We start from the raw sequence: 26,218 nt of genomic DNA on the forward strand, positions 1-26,218 counted from the left end.
ATAAGCAATGCTGACCTAACTCAATGTGATGCATGGCATATTTGCTTTAAAAAGAGCTGCAGCCTCAAATGTGTTTTGAATTAGGAGAAGTGTTTTAGAGAGAGAAAGCAAAAAAGGAACCATTTCTTAGCAGGCATCTGAAAAATAACAGTTCAGAGGAAGGAGGAAAAATGTATTTCTAACAGTGAGGGATTATGAGCGTATATCTTATTCTTTGTTTTTTAAAAATAAAATCTTGGCAACTTCAGTGCATACATACTATAATGATCCAGAACTAGAACAGCTACTCAATGGTGAAATTATCAGCAGTACTCCAGCAAGAGGTTATTAGTCATAGTCCCAGTATCATAGGAGAGCAAGAGCCAAGGATTCAAGAAACAAAACATTCCCCTTTGGAGAGAGGTCAAGATTAGTCAGTTTTGTTTTGTTTAACTGGTGATGGTGGTGGGGGGGGGGGTTGGTTTGGTTTGGGGGGTTATTTTTCTGTATAGAAGAGTTTTGGACATATTTTTATGTTAGTTTGGTGTTTTACTTTTTTTGAACCCTGAAGTGTTGTTAATATGCCACTGTTCCACATTTGAAACAAGAATCTACAGCTAGGAGAAAGCTGTTGTCTGATAGCCAAATTCCTGACAACAAAAATATGGAGTGATATTCAGAGGCTGTACTGCCGTGATTAAACCCAGTAAAGAGAGTCCTCCAGAGGCAAGTACCACAGGGAGTTTTCTTCACATCTGTGGAACTGAAGCATCTGAAAAATAAGTGCCTGTTAGCTATACAGCATCTTTCTTTCCCCTGAAGATAGGTATTGGGGTGCTCAGCCAGAAGGGCACAGTGTAGGAACATCTTGGTGAACACAAAGGTGATTGGGAGTCAGAAAGCAATCAGTTCTACAAACTCCTTTCTAATTAGAAAACTGAAAAGTGCTTTGAGATCTGAAGATCTGCCTAGGGCAGGAAAGATGATATTTAAGGTTTTATTAGAGCTGTTCCTTCCAAGTTAAAGATGTTCAGCAAATCTGCAGCCTGGCCATTAACTTCACTGCCTCAGTTTTCCCTACTTCGTAATAACAATAACAGTAGCTATCAACTGCAACATGGTGCCATGGTGCTGTATAGATAGGCTAAGGTTCTCAGGGCTTTGGATATAAGATGCGCTAATTACTGCCATTTATTCTATAACTGTATCCAAACTATTGCATAAAGATAAATTGTTGGGGTTTTTCAGTTTTTTGTTTTGTTTTGTTTTTCCGTTTTGTTTTGACCAATACTTTCCTTAATTTTCTTGTTATCTTGAGCTTCTTCAACATCCTCCATAAAGCTGGATTTCCATTTAAGCATACTTTGGGAAACTGTTTAGGATGATGGTGCTAGATGGATGCCCAGTCATTTTTGTGGATACATTAACTCTCATACTTTTGGTATCTTTGGAAAGAATCCCTCTCTTCTTGCCAACTTGTATCTTATTTTTAAATGAAAATGGAAGAAAATTGTGACTAGCGAAAGAGATGTCATTTCCTGAAGGTGGGGCAATAGTAAATGAGGATAAAGAAATTCTTGAAAAATCCAAAGTATTCTATTAATAGGATAGGGGGATTTTATCTACTTCATTAGCTTCTGATAAAAGTTATGTTTAGAGACAAGACCCTTCAGTTTCCTGGGTTCATACAAGCAAAGAAAAACATTTCAAAGTCCCTTGTTCATCTACAGCTCATGTTCTGATACTCTATTAGAGCAAAGGGTTAAAAAATAATCTCTGACCTTTGTAATATTTTAATTTAAAAAAAATGCTGTATCCTGAGGCTGTGCTGGGCCAAAGACTGTAGATTTTGGACACTGTCCTAACTTGAAAATTTCCATGTGTTTTAAGTCTTGTCTCATTTATCTACAACAAGAGTTGACCACAAATGTTAATTGCTTGGCTATAGCCCTCTGGATGCCAGATAGATCTGTGAGCATTGCACACATCTGGGCACGCGTTCAGTGCTGCGAGGCCAGCAGGGCTGGCTGGGGAGTTTGGGGAGCGATTAGCAATCAGAGGGACTTCTTAGCCCAAATCTACACCTAGAGCTAAAGAAAGATTCTCAGGAAGAGCTGATTTCCAACAGTTTGGGTGTTTTAAATAAGCCAAATATTTTTGCAAGAAGTTGTTAATAGCAACCACAAAAGTGCTGAACCACAGCCACCATTCCCAGCAACAGCAGTTCACAGTCTCCACTTCTTGCCATCTTCACAGCCACTTCCATCTTGCTTCTTGTTTCTGTCTCGACTAGCAGCATTTTAGGTCATCCAGCATTGCCTTGACTTACTTTTTTTTTTTCTTCTTTTTTTTTTCTTTTTTTACCTTTGAGCTTTGAATCGTCTCTGCTTTTAAAATAACCACTGCCTCAGAATCTTTGCACCATTTGACGTCTTGTACTCTGTAGCCATCCATGGCCAAGTATACTTTGCTCTTCCGTGACTAATTCTTCCTTTTGGCACTGTCCTACCCACCTCCTTAGTAGAAGCAGTATATATTCATTTTACCTTGCTTCCCTTAGTCAAGCAGCAAGTTATATTCAGGTAATTTTATGAAGGTGACATGAAACAGCATCTGTCCTTTTATTGTTGCCCCTTGTTTCTTTGTAGGTCTTAACAGTTTCTCTCTGAGATTTTGCCAACTGCAAATCCAGAAGCATTTATTTGCATCAAGATTACATACATGAGTTGTGTGTAAGTGATTAGAAATAGACAAAGATAGCTGTGAAGGCTGCTTTTTTATTGCATAATATCTTCAACTACTGCTGTCACTGAAGGCTGTATCTTAATTTTCATCCAAGGGAAAAATGGCAGTATCATAAAAGAGACAGTTACAAAACATGCACCCAATATTCTGTGCTGGGTAATATGTAAGCTGTATTTTATACAAATCACAGATTCCTGTTACACAATACTTAAGTGGCTTGTTCATATCACTGAGTTTTTGACCTGTCTGGACATGTCTCTTATTATTGGCAGTTTCAAATAGAATTCAAGGGAGACTTCTAATATGAAAAACAGCATTATAGTTGTAATTATACTCCTCTAAAAATCCTGAAAATCCACATGAAAGAAATTGAACTGAGCAAATAGCTAGCCAGACATGTCAAATTTCCAGACACTTTGAGGATGTTTTTAGAAAAATGTATTTTTCTTTAGGGAAAAGGACATGTGGAAAGGAAAAAGACTTCTCTTCAGTACAATGACCTAATTATCAAAATTGCTTTCCCAATTCTAATTAAAAAATAATGCATAGATTAGCCCTCTGATTTTTCTGATTTCCTATTGCTTGAGGATCTGTTACCCTAAAGCTTGTACTCTACATTCAAGACAAAATTCTTCAAAAGAACAAAAATTACTCTAAAATGCCACAAAATTATAGTCACTAATCAAATGTCCACATGTTGGTGTTAGCAATGCTACCAATTTGTTTTACTTTCCAACATAATTCAGAAAAATGTGACAGCTGAATTTCTATACAGTGCCTCAAGAATGTACTGTGTCAGGTCAAGCCCCTTGTTAATAGCAATTCACTCTGGTTTCAAGGTAACTCCTGGAGAACCGGAGGCAATGCCTGGTTTGTATATCCCAGTTGTTTCTGTGCTCTGGCCCAGAAGTGGTTCAGTGGTTCAGAAGTTTCTTCCCAGACCCAGCTCACCACTCTGTTGAAAGCACAGAGCAGCACACATTGGTTAATAGAGAATTATCAGCAACTACTTAGGGGTTGCGACTACTAAAAAGTAAGCTTTTTCTTATGCTTTTAAGAAATGTGGGAGAAAAAAAAATACTATAAAAACACAGAGTAAGGAGACCAGCAACAGTCTCAGTTTACTGAAGAAAAAAAAAAAAAAAATGAAAGAAAAAAAAAAAAAGCTGTTAATATCTCAAAGTGAAGAAACTGGCACTGACAGTTTTATACAAGACAGCTGATTTTAGGATACAGTGAGTAACAAGTGCCTTTCTTTCCAAAGATGCTTTCTTCTCAAAGTTGTCAGTTTTACTTGTCAGTTAAGACAGTGGTTGCAGTGTTAATATAATATTTTCATTGACTAGTCATGTGCAGCCCACAAAACCTGCTAATTTGGTACCTCAGAAGCTCAGCCTTTATATTTTTCTAGCCAGGAGTAATATTATATTAGAAGAGAGTGTTTTCTCACCGGCTCCACTTCCTCTATCCTTCCTCCAGACACCACACACATACTCCCTTCTTTGGACAACTCTCAAGAGAAAGTACAGACAGTCTGGAGAACAAATCTTCCTTCATGCAGATTACATTCTCCTATAAACACCTCAGCGACTGGTATATAACCTCCAGCAAGAATGCTGCCTGATCTCTGGCAACAAAATAAACACATCTAAGCCAGAAGCTTTGATAAAGGGATTCTCAAGCATCTGCAATCTTGGGTGCTGTAAATGGAAGAATGACTGTTTCCAATATTTTTGAAAAAAATCATGTACCTGAAGAAAGAAATTTTCTTTAATAATACTGAAATTGTTGGTCTCTCCTTCCTCTATAACAGTTATAGAGAAAAGTTTAAAGTAAATCCTCTATGAAGATTCCTATACCTATCCCTGAACTTTTCTTAAAAGCCACTCCTAATACTGTTCCTGTCCACAGGACCGTGAAACCTCTAAAGCATTAACTTTTAGAAATATTTTGATACCAAAACGTGTAGGGACTTAGCAACAAGGGGAGCCAGGGAAGCTGGTCTCTGAAGCTTCCTCAAATATTCTGAAGAACATTACTTGAATAGGATAGATGCTACTAAAGAAAAACATGATTTATAACCATACCTTACGAAGAGGTGTTAGGTTGAAGAGCTCACTCTCCATTTCCTAAAGTACTGGTTAATACCAATACATTCCTTCATGTCATTGCCATTAACATGTATCATATGGTCTAGAATATTTTTTGCCTCTAACATTTTCTCTGACTGAGTCATTAGTATGCCTGAAGATGGCTTTGTTAACAGAAAAGATTTTTGGTGTGTTTTTTCTGAAAGTTAAAGCTAGCTCATTAGGAAGTACAGTACTGAATAGCAAACATGGAAGAGATTCTTTTCAAAACCACCTATGAGGATACACAGGTGAAGAGAACATGACTTTCTTTTCATTAAAGTTTCTCACACTACAGAGCAATAGGGTCCTCCTCATTAAGAGGCCATCAGTGGTGATAAATATTTGAAGATCTCCCCAGTCATTTTCAGTTATTTTGAAAAAGTACCTTCAAGAGTTGCTTCCCTTTGAGCTAAAAAGCTGCACTCTCAGGAATTAACACAACTCAAGTTAATTCAAGGTAGCAGAATTGTGAGTCTAATGTTTGAAAAGTAGCTGAAAATTTCCTTTATCACATTTTCATTCAGGCAAGCATAGCCTGCATTCTGTTTTTCTTCTTGTCCTTTAGCAGCTTCACACTCATCTTTCCCTGTTAAGAACAAGCATGGTCCCCCATATCCACTGAGTGAGCACGGTGCATAAACTGTGCTGATAAAAAAAAAATTATTGATTTAGTTCAAATTATTAGTTTAATCAGTCAACTGCGTTAAGAATATAAGTAGTTATGAACAACCTTATAGTCCAAAGGGACTATGATTTTACCCTTAATAATATATTTTTTTAATGTCCAAGTTTTACTTCTGTAATTTCCAAGTCAGGGAATTATAAACGCAGAATGAAGGGCAGATGAGGCAGCTTTGATCAACAGCTTTAACCACTCCAGATCATGGAGCAGTGCTTGGTTTAACTTCTTGGTAATTTGTAATTAACTGTGGTCTTTGTGGCCAAAATTGTCAATCGCCAAAAATTTGTCCTTGGCCTGCTCCCCTATCTTGAACATCAATGGCTGAAAATACCATCCCTCTTGGCTCCATGATTCCAGCTCCCCTTGTCCCTTCCCAGTTAACCCCAATGACAAGTTTTGGGAGCACATCTCCAGAATGCCACTCTTTAGTTCTCCTTCACAGTGCTGTGTGAAGGAGATTCTCTTCCAGCTGTCCCTGGAGCCATCCAGACTTCCTCTTTTTTTTGGGGAAAAAAAAAAAAAGTAAGGAAACAAGTTCATTGTGACCTTTGGTATCCTTAATCATACCATAGATTTGCTATGAATGCTTAAAATGTAGTAAGAACGGTCTCTGCCTTGTTCCTTAACACCTCCTGGAATGTCTTTGATACCTTTGTGAAAGCTAGCATGTCATATTATACCAAGTTGTATCTGTTTCCTGAAAACACAACCTAACAGGGTCATGTGGCTCGCAGGAGCTGTGTCGTTGCCTCTAGTCTATTGGTACAGGATGTCAGTGTAGTGTAGTCATATGCCTCTGTGACTTCTTTAGGGATAGAAAAAATTGCTGTGTAAGATAGCTACAGTTGTTCATGATGTGCCATTTAAAACCTGTGCTTTAGTTTTTCAGTCTTTACGAAGAGCTATTTGTTAGGTTTATTTTTTTTCAGTGCACTGCATGGATGGGATTTTTTTATTCATTTCTAAGAGCCTGCTTCAAAGCTTGTTTTAATCTGCTTCTTTCCATCTGTGCTCAGTCTATAGACCTTGGATCCTTTTAGAAAATTGATTTTGGTAGATGGAAAACTAGTTTTCATACAATATTTCAGTAAGACTTTGGAATAACTGTGGAATGTAATTTCTGAAGAGTTTCAAGCACTGCTTGCTCTCCCCAACAACTACAAAATACAAAGGAAATGATTTGCATATACAGAATTTGAGCATACAAGCATCATACTTCTAATGAAGCATAAATCAGCTAGAAAGAGCTTACTTAGTTTTTCATAAAAGAAACAGTCCAAGTTATTTTCGTATGTATTTAACACAGTTTGCTGTTTTAAGTGGAGGGATCAGAGTTGTTCAGAGCAGTTAAGATTATAGCCACATCAGCACTTTTTCTGTTTGCTTTACTTTTATTCATTCTGGCATCATGGCTAATTTCTAATCAGGTAAATGTGTTTGAAATTATGATTCAGGGAAGATGATACACTTATCCAAGCAGTATGTTAAGTGCATAAACCTAGTTTAATGAAAAAGGTATTCCATGCTGCGACATTTTTCTAGTGGTTATAATTATCTCTGCAGCAAACAAGTGAAGAGTATGTTTCAGGATGTGTATTTGGATGACGACAGGCAGATTGGGATTGCTAACAAGCAAGGCTGTTACCAGCAAGCTACTAATTCTTGCACATCAGAGGCTTGCAGTAACAGTAGAAGTTGCCTTCTGGTAGCTTCTAACTCTCTTTAAAATGTCTGCTGCTTTACGCAGAGGACCCACTTTGGCAGAATTTACATTGTCCCATTGCTCTCTCATTTGCAAGCATAATCTTTTCTGATACAGCCCCAAGAGGCATGAGCAAAGCAAAGTACAAATCCAGAGCGCACTGAAGTCACTGGAAGTCTGTGATTGCCAGAAACTACCACAGACTTCAGAGCATCTCGGAGCAAGCCCATAACGGGCACAGAACTTCCTGGCAAATAGCTTTGCTTATTGGATAGCAAAACTGATCAAACAACAACTAAACACAACCAGCTACCTGTACTTCTCTGCACAAATGGCTTTAGAGACCTACACCAATAAGCAGGAACATGGAAGATGAAGGTCATTCCTTTTTACCTCACATGGCTCAGCTCAATAGTAATTAGCTTCTGCCTCTGCTTCTGTGGGCCTCCTGTGCTCCACAGCTGTTGCAGCCAAACCTTATTCCATAGAAAAAAAATAGACAATTATCTCAGGGAATTTATTTCCCAGCAAGAGTATTCACATCTCACTTCTCTCCAGTACTTCATCACCAAGACACACAGCTGTTGAAGGACTATCCAGATCTCAGTCCAATCTACTGTCATGTTCAATAGCTTGTCACTGCAAGAGTTTCATAAATGCACATTTTCCAGATATATCCTTAGTCTGTGTTTCCTCTGGTAATCCCTGCCTGGAATCACAGATTTAAAAATGCATCTATAAGAATCCCCTAGTTATTTAGAATAATTAGCCAAAAGATATTTCTTGTTAGAGAAAAAGTTGTCCTTCAGACTCTGAAGATAGCTGTTTATCTGCAGTCTTCCACTACAGTCTTCCAGTGCAGCTGTCTCAGAAAGCAAGCAATGCCTGGGCAGCGGGTGGTGGAGGAATGAAACGCTTTGGCAAGCTTCGCTGCCCCTGATTCGTACTGTCATGCTTGGAACATCATGAATTTGCCATCCAGGATAGGCACCATTAGCGCAAAGTATGCCTTTTTTAAGGGAGTGAACAGTGATGAAATGAAAACCTGATGATCTGCTCCATTTTCCATCTGTATTTCCTTCTAGAAATCTTGAACTTATGTGTTCTGCAGCTTCCTCATTTGAAGAATCTCATCTTTCAACAGCCATTTCCATCCAGAATTACTAGTGTTTCATGTACCATCTAGGGTGCTTTGCCTAATGTTTTCAAAACCAGCTGCAAAGTATAAATCTCTGGCACCTCATATTTTTAAATTACTGTATCTGCTTCCCTACCAGTTGTACAAAGTGTTTGAAAAAAAACCAGCATTTTCTCTACGGTAGAAAAACATTTTAGTCTCTGCTGAAATCCTCCAGGTTTGTTGATGTTCTGCTCAGCCTTACTGTCTTTTACTATCCTGTGTGATACTTGGATGATCGCCAGGCACATGTAAACTGCTCCCAATCATACTCTTTCTGGTGGTTTTATGTGCCTTTCACTACTTTCTAGCAGATATTTGAGGCAGCAATTTATTCCCATCACGTTTTTTCTGCTTACTTTCTTTTCTTTTTTTAAAACCTATTACCTCTTCTTGCCTAGAGGTTTACTTAGTGTTTTAGGATCCCTGTGGATGGGCCTGAGACTCCAATGACAAAATTGTGGCTTTTTCTTTATGCTTATAGCAGGGAGTGGGAGGCCACAAGGCAGACTCTCACTGCCCAGTTTCAGAGCCTCTTGCCATCCAAGAAGGACAGGCATCTTTCCTTGAGGAATGTTTGCCTCCTTGCCATGCTGATGGCATGAATTTGAATTCCCCAAATCATAGCTGTAAGCGCCTGTCTTCCCCCCCAGGACATCTGGCTTAGTACATTGGAGTCAGAGCAAAGAGGAGGTTTCCCATGCCAGATAAAAGGGATGGTACACATTACTTCTTGACTGCAAAACACAAGAAACCAAAGACTGAAATTGTGTTGCTCCTAGAAACATTTGGTTCTTGATTTTTCTCTGAGTACCACAAATGTACTACAAGCTTGGTCTAGGTTTTGGACATCTCCATAACCTAGTCTCTCTTAGGAATGCTGATTTTTCATTATATTTTTTCCTACAGAGTAGAAGAGCAGAGAATGCAAAAAAAAAAAATAAAAAAAAAAAAAAAAAAAAAAAAGGAGGAATTAAAAAATGTAAAGAGTATCTGTCTAAAGGCAGAAGAAAATGAGCATTATGGATTCAGTCTGAACCTTCCTCTGCAGGTCCCCAGCTTTAAAATAAGCTTTAATCCATCTTAGAAGAGTTTCTGACTTGTTATAAATCATGTAATTCAAACGGCAATCCTAGTGAACACTGTGTCATTGGAGCAGAGACAGAATGAAACTAAATCATGTCCTACTCCCTTCCCTTGCCACAGAATGCAGCTGTTATGCACTTGCATCAGCAAAAATATCCGTGGGGCATTTTGTGGCCCGAGTTGGTAATTGGACCCAAATGTAACAAAGAGAGCATCAGTCAGTCCTAGTTTACTCTGGATTAGATCACTGCAAGTAGGCTAGATGTTTACTATAGCATATTGGTATTATTAAGGCATATAAGCATGTTAGTAGTTTATAATGTTTTAAAAATATATGGAGACAATAATGACAACAAAAACACAGAAGCTCAGTTCTGGGACTGAGTTCCCTATCCCAGCTCATCTCTTTAAAAGCCCACCTGTCATGCATTCATCCAGGTATAAACAACTGCCAAAGCACATCCCAGAGATAAGAATTAACAGGCCTCTCTTCATCCAACACTGACTGGGTGCATTCAATTTCTAATGCTGTGGAACTGTGGATCTCTGGTGTCTTCCTGGAGGTCATTGTCATGCTAATTAAGAAAAGCGTCTTTTTAACGTTGCATTTGTATCACGTGGCTTGTTGCAATTTTCTCACACGCTGACACTAAACAAACCTTCCCTATGCCCTCATAGGTTACACAGATGGACCAGAAACTGAACCTCATTACAGATATGCTGCATCATCTGGTTTCCAGTCAGCAGGGGGATCAAGGGAACAACAGATCATCTCAGAGAGGCAACAATGTTAATTCAGATCTCTTTCTCCCTAATAACACCCTGCCGACCTATGAGCAACTGACAGTACCAAGAAGAAACGAAGATGATATATCCTGATACGGTATAAGTCTGGGTTGGGCTCTTCCTGCCTTTCTCCTTTAAATGGGACTGAATGCTGCGAACCTGGAAGGAATTAAGTTTATCTGCCATCCAACAAAGCACGTGACTGCTGTGTGTATACACCACTAGTCTCAAACACACTCTTCTAAAAGCCGCTCGTAGTAGCCTAAGGATTGCCAGGCTGTGTTCTACCAGGCAAAATTTACAGAAACCTCCACATCGATTTTGTTCGTCAACAAAAATGATCACAACTCATTATTGCTCCTAAAGACCAAAACAATGTAAAGAGAGGCAAAATTGCAAGGATTTAGGGATCCTTTGATAATAATAATAGTAATAATAATATTCTAATAATACTTGAACTTAGATGGAAAATGTGCATTTTGTTTATGAATCTGCAGATAGCAATATATTTCTACTACTAATGTTTTTAAAACAAAGTAGGATAACTTATGTTGTTTTTATTGTATAAACATACCACTAACATTCTAGAGAATGACAAACCACATGCTGAATGATTTTCTTTTGCTGTTTTATTTTAACATTACTACATAAACATTATCAGATAATGACCAGATTTTTTTAATCTGTTTTTCTTCAGGGAGGAACTAATCCTTAATCTGGAACAATACTATTTATAGTGGAAAGTACTATAGATTTTTTAAGATATCCGTTTTTCATGGGGAGACAATAAAGTAATACATAGAAAAAATGATTCTGCTTTCTAGGAAATTGTTGCCAAAGAATTTATATATAAATAGAAAACAGAGTGGTCTGAATGTACTTGTCCTGAAATAGCTTTTTAAAAAGAAGGCCCACTTCTTCTTAAATCTACTCTTTTTTTTTTTTTTTTTTATTTTACACTACCCAAAAATAGTACAGCAGTCTGAAGTGACTGGACTTGCAGGTCAAGTGCTTGAGCTGGCCACTTACTGAGCATCCATAATTCTTGCAGGACTTGAGGCCCCAGTTCAGGAAAGCATCCCTCATCCAGACAGTATACATGACAATTTGAATAGTTTCCTGAATAATAGCTTGAGAAATTTGATTCCCCTCCAGAGTCATTTGGTATTTAAAAGTGCTAGCTCTAATGCAGAGGATGCCTCACCTACAAACCACGTTACCCCATGTTATAGTTGTAGTAAGAACAGCAGAGTTCGGCTTGGTGTGATTTTGCATATGCACAACCTGAACAGGATTGGAAATTTGATTACTAAGGCTGAAATTCAACCCTCGCAGATAGCCAGCACCTGTACCATACCCACCCTTCTTTGAAAGTGGAACATCTTTAAGGTTTACAGTATCATAAAACTGAGGATGACAGCACAGCTAATTAGTCCAGCATGGTGATGGTACCCTATACTGCTGGCAAAGGAAGGGGGAGACATGGACAGGTTAATCAGGTCTTGCACTCTGAGCATCACACACATCCAGGGCACCTTACTGCAGAGACTGTACCCACAGTAGTCCCCCTCCCAACTGGGGACACCAGGTGCCAGCAACAGCTCTCTAAGCCTCACCATGCAGGTGGAAAGAAAAGGAGCTGCAATGAAAGCCTGCAGCGAGGAAGCAAGGCTCCATGCTGAACAAATCTCTGCGGCAAGGCACAGCTCATCACAGCTTTGTGCTGTCCCAGCCCGCCTTGCAGGCAGGCGCAGCCAGATCTCCCGCCCCACACCAGGGAAGTCTCAGCTGCTGCGACTTTAGCAAACTGAGAAGTCTGTAAGTTGTGTTTCACTCTAGCAATATATGTAAAAATGTAAGATTTCAGTGTTTGTTTGAAAGCAAGCAGACTTAAAAACCAACAACAAACTATTGGATAACTGATGTCCTAGCATCATAATTTTACAGAGCAGTTCCCATTATAAACCTTTGTTATATACAAGCAGTCCAAATTGAGATTTCAGAGAACCATCTCATAGTACTGCTTATATGCTGGACTTTGTTTTAAACATTTCATCTCTTTCACTTGGACTGCAGAGAAAAGTATACTGTATTTAATTAACTTCATTTTATAATTATCCGATCTTGCTGCTGTACAATAGAAAAATGTTAAGGGTGTAGACATTTACAGACATAAACAGGAATTGTACCTGGGCATTATGTTTTATAGAAAATCAAAATTGTTGTGATGATTTTGAATGTTTTTTCAATGAAATTCACTGTGTAATTTCAGGTTATCAATCAGCCTATTAATTTCCTAATAAAATACAGGACAAGAGTACCGTCTTCTTTTTTTCTAAAATCCAGAAATTTGATACATGTAGGAAAGTTGCTGGCTTTTCTTTTTTTCTCTTAGTACAGTGTATGGATGTCTTAGTTGCAGCACAGGACTGGAAACTTCTGCTGATTTTTTACTAGAGAAATAAATATATATATATATATAATAATAATATTAAAAAAAAAAGCAGGACTTAATCAGCTGGGGTGGCCCTGGGGAAAAAGATGTATCTTTTAGCACTTGCTAAAAGCATCCAGGTCTATGCCTTTCTAGAGGCATTGTGATAACCAGTAAATACATCCATTCCAATCTGTTTGTTCTCAAGATCATATCTACATTTTCTGCTTGGCATTTGATCTGAGTGATAACAGTATTTCACAGTAAACATCTCATGCAAAAGATAATTCCCTTGTGTTGGCATGTCAGATTGTCTCTATCGTTTTGAACATCTCCGTCACCAGTATCTTCAAAATAATCAGGTTTTTAAGTTCTCCTGATGGCAGGTTGCTATGAGACCTGATTCCACATCTGGGTCCAGGTGATCCTTTTAGAAAGAGCACCAGCTCTGAAACCTGTGACCTCAAATCCCATAATCCACCTTGCCCTTAGAGAAGATCCATTCTCCAGGCTGTCTTAAACTGAGCCATCAGAATTCATCATGAAGCTGCCCGGAGGTAGCCATCCCCAGCTGCTCACCAGAGACAGGTCTTAGTTCTCTGCTCTAGATTTGTCTCATTTGCTGGGGCTTTGTACCTGGAAGACTTCTGAAAGTAAGTACCTCAACACCTTTCTTCCACTGCTATCTATCCTTTGTTGTGGAATAAGGATAGCAGGAAGATGAGCTGAGCAGCTCGATGCCTTCAACCCTTCACTGCCTGAAGTAGCTGTCATGCAGTATGTTGCTGTTGAAACCTCATTTGCTGGTGTCTGCTGTTCATGCAAATTGTTCAGAGCATTTTTTTTAAGTGGGTAGGAAATGTTTGCAAATTGTGTGAAGAAGGCCAAAGGAAACTGTAAGGTAGGCAAAGCCTTGACTTTATGGTTCTCTGCCCTGTTTTTGTTATCTCTGTTAAAACAAAGAAGTGCCTGAGGCTGCATAAAGAGTCTCTCTCTGAGCAGCTCGATAGCAGTTTGGATTTCAAGATTGGTGTAACCCCTATCCCTACCTAAAAAATAAATCTCAGCCTCCAAAAAATCTGCCTAAAACCTGTCTGGTGGCTTCACTTCCCCAGCCTGCCAGGTTGTGGTGGGTCAGGCCAATGCAGCAGACCAGAGGGTAGGAAGCCAGGGAAGAAGAGAGGAGAAGGTGGGGCTGCCCATATGAAGCTGATGGTGAAAACACACCAGTGGTCCCCAGCAGACTCAGGGGAGTCAAGTGCAAGTTTGTGCAAGTTTGCAAAAAAGATTAATGGGAGGATAGCAGAGGGTTGTGCAAGGAGGAGGTTTATAGAGAAACAAAAGCATGGGCTCCTGGTCTGAGGTGCATTGGGCTTGAAGAGAGATAAGTGCTGTGCCTGGCATTAGCATTAATCTGTGGTGTGACCTCTGGGCAAGTCCCTTCACCTGTTGGGCCACCTTTGTTGCGCCATCTCTTCTGCTCAGCCCACTTGTCTGTTCAGACAACAAATACCTCGGGACAGGGACTGCCTCTTTCTGTATGTCGGCTCCATGCCTAGCACAAAGGGACTTTAGTGACCACAGTTACATAAATGTAACATATATGAAAAGCTGTTATTATTCTGAGCCTATGCAGTTTCAGAGCTGGAAGCACTTGCTGCCACACTGACAACTATCAGGTATTGCTTTTCAGATTCCTTTTCAAAAAGTATCTTAAAAAAGAAGAGAAGTCTGGACATTTCACTCTTCTATTTTAAAGTAGGCTTGTTTCATATAATGTAATGGGCCAGCATTATGCTCCAATGCTAGAGAAATAATTTGATGTCAGCAGACTAAATGGCCATTCTACTGCAGCAAGTTAACAGCAGCTGTGGCTAGCAGACACCTCTGTGCTGATTTATCATCAGTTCTGAGGAAGGCGGAAATATTCCAGGGATTCCCCACCCACTGAGCTAGAAGGGTTTGGGCAAGAAACAAATTGCTCCTTGAATTGTAAAAAAATAAAAAAAAAAATACAGAAAGATTTTATTTTCTGTGAATTTAAAAGAGAAAAGGTAAAAACAGTTTTAAACTAATCCTCACATTCCCTGCTGAGATGGGTATTTTTGTTCTCGTTTCACTGATGGGATGGTGGTTTGGAAAGAGGAGGGGCAGGGAAGAAGAAAAGGAAAAAGATTAAAGGTCTGATGCAACTCCCATTTATGTCCCACTCCTGGGCAAATCCACTTGTGTGCTTCATTTACACGCAGGAGTTGGGCTGTTGCCTTCAGTGGGACTACTCAGTCCATGCAGATCGATGTAAGCCTTTGCAAGTTCAAAATCTGTTAAAGAAGGCTTTCCATAGGTTTAGTGGAAGCTGGAATTGGTCATCTCTGCAGTATTGCTTTCCTTGTGGTCACAAAGACATCTGAATTGACAAGTTTGTTTCGTGTTTCTGTTTTCAAAGCATTGGCTTATACTACTCTCATGTTTTTCTCATGTTTTCAAGCCATGACAATATTAGAGGTATTTCTTTCTACTTTGCTGATAAGAAATTTCCTTACCTACCACTTGTGAACACGTATAATAAAACAATTTTACACAAAAGGACATACGTTTTTAAATGCCCCAAATTTTAATTTTAAATAACTTGTATAACAGTTTGGCTCTTGGGCTCCCTAGCCAGTGGCAGCTATGATGAGGAAACATGAAGGGAAGCAAGACTGAAACTAATAGAAATAATTGGTACCCAAGCGTGTGCGGGACTCATCACTACAGGATTGCCCTGGTGCTCAGTAATACTTAACCAAGTTCCAGCAAGGATTGGGTCCTGTGAACAAGAAGTTGCTGAGTACAAATAGAAATTAACAAGTTTTTCTGTGAACACTGGCTTTTTTGTGTCTTCTTCATGGGATGACTTTGATGTCTAAGAAGTGCAAATTTCAGCTGAAACTTTCTTTTGCGGTTGTGATGTTTAGCGGATCTGTTTCCTGTGTTATTCCCCTGGTGCCTGATGAGATGTGAATTCATGCTCAGCCTTTCCGTGGCCAGGACGATTAGACCTGGCATTTGCGGGGCCCCCTCTCTTCTGCCTCAATGCCTATTTTCACAAAACTTATAAGAACTTAATTATTTTGCAGACCTCTACCCTTCTGTCAAGTTTAGTTGAACTAGGCCGACAGGTTCAAAAGTTATTCGGAGGAGGCAAAACAAACACAGTGTGAGTGCATTAACCTTGTTTCCACGGGAACTGGGCTAAAAGTTCCCCCCTCCCTAAAGCAGAGATTCCGAACAGATATAGCCTCCAGCCCTGGGGCACAAGAGCATCTCTGACTCCTGGGGTTAGGAGGAGACCTGCAGAAGACTCGTTCCCAGGAGCCACCATTTCTGCAAGGCTTTGTGCATCTTGCCTTCAGGGCAGCTACAGAAAGATGCTGGAAAACAGAGTGATATTTTTACAAGGCATCACGGCAAGTCTCACATTGCTCCGAACGACAGCGACCTAAAAGCTAATATGACAAAATGGTTGGCACCACAACAAAGAAAATGCAGGTGCCGAATAGGAGTATTATTAAACGTGTCCATGCACATTATTGTAATGCAGCGTGCTGTCTGGTGAAAAGATGCCTACATGACTGGCGAGGGAGCACTGCCAGGGAAGGGCTGGCCCCAGAGAAACAGCATTGTCCGAATCAGGCAGAAAGTTCACATAACTCCCACACTGGCTGGCAACTGCTGCCTACAGGGAACAGCTTACCAGCCCGACATGAGGCATTATGCTCTCTGCCCGTGGATTTGCACCTAAGAAGAAATGATGCATAAAGCCGATCTCAAAATTATCTTGGAGCTCCGTTTTCTTCAGAACTAGCATTGCTCTGGCGAACTGCCCAGGGATTTAGACTCAGCTAATCCAGGCTTGGCTCTCCATGGCAGACACCCGTGGAACAAAGAAAAGAAAGCTTCCACGACCCTGTCAAGTTTCTGGTAAATCACTCGGCCAGGTGCAGAAAGTGGGATAGGCGGTCGCCAGTGAGATTTCTTGGATCAGAGAGAGGCAAATCCTCGGGGGGGGGGGGGGGACAGAAGAAGCTTTGGAGATTTTCTTGCCATAATTTACCAAGTATATGTGTAGCGCTCCAAGCATGCAGTGCCTGTGCATTTCACACAACCCTTAAAAGCATGCTGAAATGCATTGCTGCTGCTCTCCGTGCTCCGTAGTTCACCCTGCTGATATGTGTTCCCTGCCAGAGCCAGCAAAGGCTTCTACTGTGTGCTGATTTTTTGGTTTGTCACTGGACAGTTTTTGATATTTTTTTTTTAATTGCAATGAAGAAAATATTATTGTTGATGTTATTCTTTTTAATAACTCATTCTTTTTATTCCAATCCATTTAAGTAGGGGATTACTTGGAGACACATCAGCTTGTAGAAAAAAAAAAAAAAAAAAAAAAAAAAAAGCCAAAGATCAAAACTAATCAAATTTTCAGTCATGCTGTGTGTTATAGCCTTAAGAGTATATTGATCGTTAATTCATAAAGATGAATGCATTAGATAGAGTTGTTACAAGCACTACCAGTGCTGTAAGAACTAGAAACATGTATGAAATATTAGGATTACATACAGCTTGTGAGATGCTATCATCCATAACTGCCACTTAAACATTGCCTAATGATTTCTTAGACCTAACGATTGCCTAATCAGGTTATTAACTGAGCTATCTATAACCTAAATATAAAATGTGATTCACATTTTATTCCTTTTCCATCTTTGGCCCTTATTCTGCATGTAAATTTTCTGCTTTGATTCCATGCTTGCTACTTGATTTCCCTGGAGATTTCCCTCTAAAATAATCCAAACATTTCCTCTCCTTCATGTTCATCTGATATGGGTCTGATGGGCAGAGAGGGATGTGCACAGGTGAGAGCTGCTGGCCTTGAGGACTGATCCCACAGCACGAGTTTTTTTTTTTTGCAAGCCATAATACCATTTTGAATCATAGTTCATCTCTTAAAATCCAAATGACAGAACATGTACTTACCCTGATCTTCCCTGCAAGTGCTGCATACTGGAAATTAAATGACAAAGGCTGGCTACCTACTGCAGGACCCCTGCACCGAGACCCCTGGGCACTGCTGTGGCCATAGGGCAGCTTGGTGCCTTCATACGGAATTTGGAGGCTGCCATGGGGCAGAAGGCCAAAGCAGGAGAGCAGAAAAGTGAGCCCCCAGGCAGGGGCTGGCCCCGAGTGCAGGTCTCTCACTGAGCAAAAGTACTGCCCCAGGCATACATGGTTCATTCACGCTTCTTGCAACCTTTTTTACTACTTTTTTACTAACCAACTTTTACTACCCTCTCTTCATCTTCTTGCACTGAAGCCTAAGCTTTAATACACCCTTAAAGTACTCTGACATGTCCTGAACCTTAATTTCCATATGATTCTCCCAGATCCCAACCCGTTTGGAAGTCAGCGAGCCTTTCTGCTGACTTCGGTGGCACTTGCAGTGGGCTCACGCGATGTTTTCTTATGCCCACACCTACTTCTGCCTCACCTAACAGACGTCTTAGTCACTGCTCCTTGGCGTTGCGCAAGCTGTGATTAATATTTCCTTCCTAAGCCAGTCATGCAGGCTACAATTTTCATTTTGGCTTTTTGTTTTCCTCCTTCCCCCCTTCCCACTCCTGACAGAGGCTGAGAACAATTCCTGGAAAGGAAGACTTCTTTCCCCCGCATTGCACAAACATTTGTGCACAACTTCGGGGAGGAGAGAGGGGACTTTTGAGAGCATATGGTTAGAAGCGTTTGGGGGTTTTCAGATGGTGAATGACCGATGAGGTCTCAAAGGGGTTTTATTTATAAATGATAGACTCCTGAGAGAGAAATAATTGCTGCTCTCCCAGGCGTAAAAAAGCAATTCACCTGACATAAAACCCAGGGATAAAATTAGCTAAATGAAAGTGAGATATGGCAACTGTATTAAGCTTTTTTTTTTCTTTTTCCTGAATGGTGAATCATTTTAATTTTGTTTTCCCGTCCTTTCTTGGAAAGAGGAAAAAAAAAAAAAAGCAAAGTGCCTTGGGTATGAAAGAACAGATGGTGCCCTGCTCGGCCCTCCGACGAGCTCTGCAGCGTGCATTCCTTTACTCTGTCCTCTCAGATAACTGAGTTATACAGCACACGACCATCTGGTGTATGACACATCTTGTGTCCCCCAAACAATGCTCCGGCAAACCTCTTCAGGGGAGAGGTTAGTTTCTAGGGTAACAGCAGCATGTGCAGCTCTGCGCCTTATTGAGATTCAGGCCTCCTCACTTGTCCCTATTCTTCTCCTTCCTATTGTTGTCACTTGAGCTTTTGCTGCTTGGTTACTCAGAGACTGACAATATCCATGAGTATTTTGTCCCCAGCCCAGAAACTATTGTCTCCAAATTTTGTTTCATTATTTATGTTTTCAATATCCAATGGTAGGCTGAAGCATCTGCTGTAGAGTGATAAGGCAAGTGCCTATTTAGGAGGACTGGGCTGCTGCCTGACAACAATGCTTTGAATTATTTAGGTTGTGGTTGGACAAGCCTTTGCAAAAGCCAGGATATCCATGAAGCGCTGAGGTGACTTTATTTATTTACTTCATTTTTTTAGGTACTTGCATCTTTTAAGCCAGCTGAAAAAGTTTAAAGCCTTCATAGATAATATAATTTATTGGAGAAGTAGGTCTGTTCATTGACTGCAGGTCTCTGGATTTTTCCAGTTCCTAGGAACTCTAAAAAAAGAGAAAAGAAAACCACTGGCTTTGCTTTGCTTTCCTTTCAGATTTCTAGGGGGGTTCTTCTGAAGTGACTTTTGTTTTTTGAGTGCTAATATTCTCTGCTTATTTAAGGACCCAAAGTCTGGGCTGTAACCATGATCAAGTGCAGGAATTATGCATAGTACCCTGAAATTCAGTTCTAGCACTGTAATTCAGAAAGTTTCATCAGCAAACGAAAGTAGATGTTTTCTCCACCAATGAAATATGTATGTCACACAGAACCCTTTACTCTGTCACAGAACAGTCAGACTAGCAGTGCTAGGTAGTTGTAATTGCCACAGATTGCCAAAATCCCACAAAATTCTTCATGTATCTGCATGGAGTAGACTGCTCATTCAAAGAAACCGAAAATACTTGTTTAAAAACCTATAAGATGAAGCATGAGGTTTTAAAAAGTATTAAAAAATGCAATTAAGGCAATGTTGGTGACCTCTAAGCACAGGTATGTTGAACATCAAGCCCAAGTGCTTTCCTCAGCCAAGGTATGAGTAACTTCTAAAAGATATTGCATCCTATCTCTCAGGTGAAGGTCAAATATTAGAAAGCCATCAATAACAGTTAAGAGGGCTTTTGTGTATATGTATCAAATAATAGCAGCATCTATATTCATCAAAATATCAAGGCAAGTTTGTTATAATGTCAAATATAATTCAATATTTTCACTCATTCATAGCAGACTGGAAATTATACTTTTGAAGTGACACTTGTAAAATGAATATATGACCTAAAGACAATTTTTTGAAAGATTTGCCTAACACATTTCAGATCTATAACTGGGATAAGCAGAAATAGGGTGTGTGGTTTTCTCAACAGGAATCCACTCCTGACACCTAGTCTGGTGGACCTCAGAGCTGGTGGCAGAAAATCACAATGAGATGTAACCCTGAGTAGCACTGCCAAAGGAGTGGATTTTGGTCAGAGCATAACAGAGGGAAAAAAAAAAAATCTGCTTAGTTTGGAAGTCTGCATGTTATCTGGGGAACATAAAGGCAATATCTAAAGGGAATTTCGCTTCTCTTTAAGGAAAAGCAATAGCTCCAGAGAAGAGGAGGTCTCACAGGGAAAGGTACTGCTTCGCAAGGTCTGGGTAGTCCTGCGATGTATAACGATGGGCTGTCAGGATCACGAAACCCAGAGGATTGTGTATGTCACACAAAGTGCTTTTTCCCATATTAATTTCTAGGATCTTTTACAGGGAAGGTGAAGTAAAGTGAAGTAATGTTTCCTATGAAAAACTGACTAATTCTTCCTCTCTCCCCACTCTCCACTCAAAGGGGGCTGGGTAGTAAACCCCACCAGATGTAGCTTTTGCCACAAGCTGTCTTCCTGTCCTGAGGACCGCAGATCTGACTTGCAAGTTGCAGCCCTGAGTTCCCTCTGCATCTCTTCAGTGTGTGAAAACAACTGAAAGTGAACCTGAGCTGGCAGCCCTTCCTGAAAAAGGTGTTCCTGGTCTGAGGAGAGGTATTTCTTTAGGAATTGTGGAGGCAGGGTGCAGTACCAAGACTCCATCTGGAATGCTGTGTAGTGGTCTGGTTATTTGAGCTGGAGCAATCTGTTTCTGAAAGTAGAATGGAACCAAAGGAAGGTAACCAGAGCAGTCAGGTGACTTGAGAGCCTGTATTAGGAGTTTCTCTGTCTAGCCTAGCAAAGCAAAAGGTTAAGGTGTTCTCCATAAATACATACAGGAAATAGTGCTATTTGTAAGATGTCACTTCATCAATCTGTGATTGCCTGCAAAGGCAGTGAATTTCTCTGCTTGACTCAAGACATCCTGCAGCTCCTGGTTGCATGGGTTTTAAGGGCTGAAGAGCCCATTAGACTGGCTGGTTTGAACTTCTGTATGATGCAGGCCGTAAATCTCACGCAGTAACTCTCCTGAGCCAAGCAATTTGTCTGACTTAGGCATTATCTTACAAAAAGTCATTTGGTCTTGGCATGAAGACACCAGAATCCACTCCTTTTCCTGAAGTTTGTTACAGCCTTAATTTCTATGCTATTAAAGTGGCAAACTTTACTTTTTTGGGTTCACCCAAACTTGTTCACCAATATTTTTGATTCTTATTAGGTTTTCCATGGACAAATAACATAGCCTTCTAGAGTAGGAAATGATCTTGCCCTAACCAAGACTGCAATAAGCCTGGTTGTGAGAGGAGACAAGGGTAATACGTGAACTGATACAGCAGAGTTGAAGTTTTCAGTCATTCCTTCCATGCTGTTCCTTCCATTTTTAGTCATCCTTCTGATGCTGTACCTTTATATTTTAGAACCTTGTTTGAAAGCGATAAAATTACCTCAGTGCCATGTTGCAGCAGAATCACAGATTTGCAATTTCATGCAGTTTAGTGGTGAGGCTTTGTGACCCTCAGATATTCTTCTTGTGCATTGTGGGAGCAGAGGAAATGGATAGACAGAGAGGGAGAAACCACGCCACCTTGAGAGAAGCCAGCTGCCCAGGGTATCTGCAGGCAGTGAACTGAGGAGCCCAGCTACCACAGTTAGTCCTCACATACAGCAGCACCAAGTGTATTCAAAACTATTTTTTTAAATGGTTAGGAAAGGAAAATAAAGGAAATGCAGGACAGTAAGGCACACAGTTCGGCTCCTTAATGAGAATGGCTGTCTCTACCTCTCTGAAGAAAAATAAAATGGGAGCTCTGCTTTCTTTTTTTGACTGGCCTTGCTTTTGTAAAGTTTTGCTTTTTTGAGTTCCTGCCCTGTTTTAGTGGCTGAGGCTGGCATAAGCCTCATCATCTAAGAAAACAAGGAGTGTGGATGATGGAAGACAGGAAGGCAGGAAGGCAGGAAAGCAGGAAGGAAGGCAGGAAGGAAGGAAGGCAGGAAGGAAGGCAGGAAGGAAGGCAGGAAGGAAGGCAGGAAGGAAGGAAAGAAGGAAGGAAGAAAGGGTGTGCCTGTAGCATCCAGAAGGACGGTTAACTCTTTCTCTCTCTCTATATATGGTCTTTTTGGCATTGTTTAAAGAAATGTGAAGCCAAACAGGCAGAGGCAGAAGTGGCACCTGCAGTACGGAAAGAAATCACAGAATTCACTTTGTTTCTGGAAGAAACATGCTGGACCATGCTATTCTCCCTTTGACCAGACCTCTGAGACCCAGATGAAGCCAACCAGTTGTTCTCAGCATCTGCTTCTCTTGAGAGCACTGCAAATAGCTTCTCAGCAAAGAGATTTCTCTTTGGAAAGGATCACTGAACAGACAGAAAGACAAATTAAATTAGGAAGCATAAAGCAGAATGCCATGAGCAGAAGGCAAAAGGATACACTGACATTGGCGTGTGAATCAGATCTTTTGCAAAGAAGACAAGTGTACTTGTTATTTTCAGGAATGTCTGAGTATTTTTATACTTTCAGGAAAAAATGATAGCACAGTCTGCTTAGAGGCAATGGGAAGGAAAAAGCAAAACTAAACAAGTGGGGCCATGAGACATGATGTAATTTGCATCTAAATACATTTTAGCGATAAGAACATGTTCAGAGGAAAGCACAGTATTGCCAGTTCACGAGACTTACTTTCTGATATCTTTGTGGGAACCAAATGAATCGCAAAACATCTGCAAGGTCCAAAGTGTCAATTATGCCTTTATGTACATGGAGGAAATGTCACATGATTGAGGCAGTCATTGGACATGGTCAATTGTAAGTTTTTATCCTCTGCTTAGCCTTAAAGCCTCACTCAACAGTCCCCTTAGACAAAGGCACTGTCAGAGAAGGAGATGGATCAGTTTGGCCACTCATAGGAGTCGCTTATCAGCACAGAAAGTGTCCCCGGCCTCGGACAGCTCTGACATTTTGTTTGCATATCCTGCTTCGCTGGTGCTTCTAAACGTCTGCTTCAAGATCTGTGCATCAAGAAGTAGCCAGGCAAACAACCGAACACAAAGCCCAGACACCAGCTAGGATTTGGAAAAGTAACCACACAAGTGAGTGGGTTTCACAAGTTTCTCTCAGACCAGACCTACATTTTGTAATCAGCTTTCTTCTCCAGCTCACAAGCAACAAGCTTTTAAAAAAATGCCAACTTCGCAGAAGCATCTTACAGGAACGTATAAAACCAAGTCATGCATCATTCAAGGATTGCAGGAGCTGCCAAACCAGAAGAATGGTTTTGAAAGGCCCATATGTGTAACTGTGAATGCCAAATATCTTCATTTTAATGGCTTGTGTGTTACAGTTTATATTGAGCACTTCGACAAGTCCCAACAATATTCTTTCCGGATTTGCAAACTTGCATTACATCCCAAGGAAACTTTTAAATCCAGCAACATTTGTACTATACAATTTGTGCGTGTTTTACTGCAGTCAACATCTGCGGCCAAACAGCATCCCTAGTCTGTAAAACTGCACAGAAATGCCACTGGCACCATTTCCAGCTGCACTCTGGGCTGGGGTCCCATCTCCAGTTTCCACTATTTTTCATCACTCTCCAGCCAGTGCTAGCCGTGTGCCAGACTTCATGCTTGGGTCCTACGAAGCCCATACGGATGCTATCAGGACCTGTGTGCAGCACTCTTCTGCAAGAAGGGGGCCCTGGGTGGAATTTTTGTGGCAGTTAATTAAGGATGTTCCCAGAGAGAGCCATCAGAGGACATTCCAAAATTTAGCAATTTCTCCAAAGCCCCCTCTCTAGGTTTGTGGAACAGAACTCGAGCAGTCTGAACAGCATGAGCCTCCACAGCTGCAACCGGCGTCCTCTCGTTCCTGCATTACACAACCCCTCACGCCAACTGCTGGCACTGGTGAGGGCTGTTGGGCTTGATACAGCCCCCTTCACATTAAGAGAGACTTGAGCTGAGCTTGTGATTATTATTAGATGTAATTATTACAGTATTGCATCACCATGGATGCTCATGTAAAGTCTGACATCTGCATACGTGTCTGGATTCACTTGGAGAGTGTCTCACCAGATGCGATGCCATTCACAAGATGCAAGCTGGGTAAGAAAATGAGCAGTAAACGTGAGAAAGAGAGAAGGACGGGGGGTGTCCACGGAAAGTGTTTAATAACTAATATTTTATGGCTATGTATGCTTCTGCTGCTGGACTGTGGTGTTATTGTTGGTGCTGACACTGTATAACGCAGCCAGAGGAAAATAACAGAAGTTAAACGATGTCATTTGCACGCAGTCTGCTCTGTCCTTCAGTTTTTTTTTTTTTCTTCACTGAGTGGTCTCCATAACAGCCCTAGCATTCATACGCAGCTCATACTCGAGCTCACAGAAATCCTGATGCACAGCTTGGCCGATGCCAAACCAAAACAAAAAACAAAAAAAAGTCCAGGAAGCCTGCTGCAGAGCTCAAGACCAACTTGTCGCAGCGTAAACGGGGCCTTGATTACAGCACATCCGGAAACAGCAGCTCGCTCGCGTGGAAACCGAGCCAAGCCAGGGCACTCACGTCAAAATAACCCTTTATAACAGCCGAAGTGGAAATATGGGTCACAACCCTTTAGGTGAACGATCCAAGCAGAGAGAGAAATGAGCAGAAAGTAAGACATGCAGGAGGACTGTCTGTCATTGTTCTGGAAAGCATGCAGCCAAAACTGTAAATTGCATTATATGCCAAAGATAAAATCTCTTCTGAATTGTGGCAGCCTTTGCATCTCTCTAACTCAGATTTCTATTTCTATACGTATATAGCTGTTGTCCTCCCGCTGCCCACTTTGTGCCTTTCCCACAGCTCGGCTGCAGAGGATTTCCTGTCCTGCAGACCAAAGACCTGGAAATTGTTTACACATGCACGTGCCCACATGAAAACAAGGCAGTTAGGCCCTTGTTCTGCCTAAAATACCAGCAGAGTGCCTGGCTGTGATTAATATGGGGAAGAAAAAAAAAAAAAAAAGGTATTAAAATTTCACTCTGGTTGTGGCTGGTTGTCATAACCAACAAGTCACGACAAGGTAACCCATCTGTGTAAATACAAAAACAACTGAAAAAGGATGGGGTTTGCTCTGTTGTGGGACCAAAAGTTGCCTAGTAACCAAAATGAAGGTATGTATTTAAAGCTGTTGGATAAGCCTACCAATACAGGTATTCCAGGAAAGGATGAAGTGTGTTTCACAATTCCAGGAATGGAAGGGAGTTTTATGAAGTGAACAGAAGTACATCACGTGCACAGTGAGATAAACCCACTGGACAGCTCTGCAGCGCAGCATGGATTTGGATGGCTTACGTCAGGCATGAATTTGGCTGGGCATTCTGTAGGGGAGAGCAGGGGAAGATCATTCCAGCAGTACAGTGCTTGAAGAGATGATTCCTGGAAACTGTTTTCAAGCTGAATTTTTGGGCAGTAGTTTCACTGTGCCAGCGAAGCCTTTGTAAGTAAGGGGTATGCAAAGAGAACATTTAATACAGAGCAAAACCCCACCTCTTATGAGAGAGGTTGTGGGGAATCAGTAGTTACAGTGAACAAATCAGGCTCCAGACTGCAAGAATCTCACTGTAGAAAAGCAGTAATTGCCAGGAGAGGTCAGGCTGCTGTCCTTCATCCACTGCCTCTGAAGCAGACAATGGCATGTGTTTAGGAAAATAGCCATAGAAAACAAAGCTACAGACCTATCTGGAGAATAAGCTGTCTGTAAGAATTTCTTATTTCTATGCTGGTTACAGGCAGTTTGTCTGTTATATGTGGATCTGTAAAATACATTCAGCAAAGGCTTACATAGAAGGCTGGGTCCCACCTATAATAAAACGTGTTGTCT

The 26,218-nt window shown here is 40.8% G+C and overlaps 1 protein-coding gene and 1 long non-coding RNA gene across 12 annotated transcripts in view; one reads left to right on the top strand and one right to left on the bottom strand.

The window, feature by feature from the left end:
• KCNQ1 (potassium voltage-gated channel subfamily Q member 1) overlaps positions 1-12,607 on the top strand; it is a 397,025-nt gene extending 384,418 nt beyond the window's left edge. For all 6 annotated transcript variants that reach the window (XM_035328507.1, XM_035328499.1, XM_035328500.1 and 3 more), the window contains one exon: positions 10,182-12,607. In XM_035328507.1, coding sequence (XP_035184398.1) covers positions 10,182-10,382 — 201 coding nt within the window. In that variant the 3' untranslated portion in view covers positions 10,383-12,607. The remainder of the gene's footprint in view (positions 1-10,181) is intronic.
• Positions 1-26,218, bottom strand: part of LOC118168259 — a 79,262-nt gene that overhangs the window by 45,250 nt on the left and 7,794 nt on the right. The window contains exon 3 of one of the 6 annotated variants that reach the window (XR_004751451.1): positions 22,555-22,710. The exons of the other annotated variants lie outside the window; for them this stretch is intronic. This is a non-coding gene — a long non-coding RNA (uncharacterized LOC118168259). The remainder of the gene's footprint in view (positions 1-22,554; positions 22,711-26,218) is intronic. 6 annotated transcript variants of the gene reach the window in all.

The sequence above is a fragment of the Oxyura jamaicensis genome, chromosome 5 (assembly GCF_011077185.1).
Source record: "Oxyura jamaicensis isolate SHBP4307 breed ruddy duck chromosome 5, BPBGC_Ojam_1.0, whole genome shotgun sequence".
Classification (NCBI taxonomy): domain Eukaryota; kingdom Metazoa; phylum Chordata; class Aves; order Anseriformes; family Anatidae; genus Oxyura; species Oxyura jamaicensis.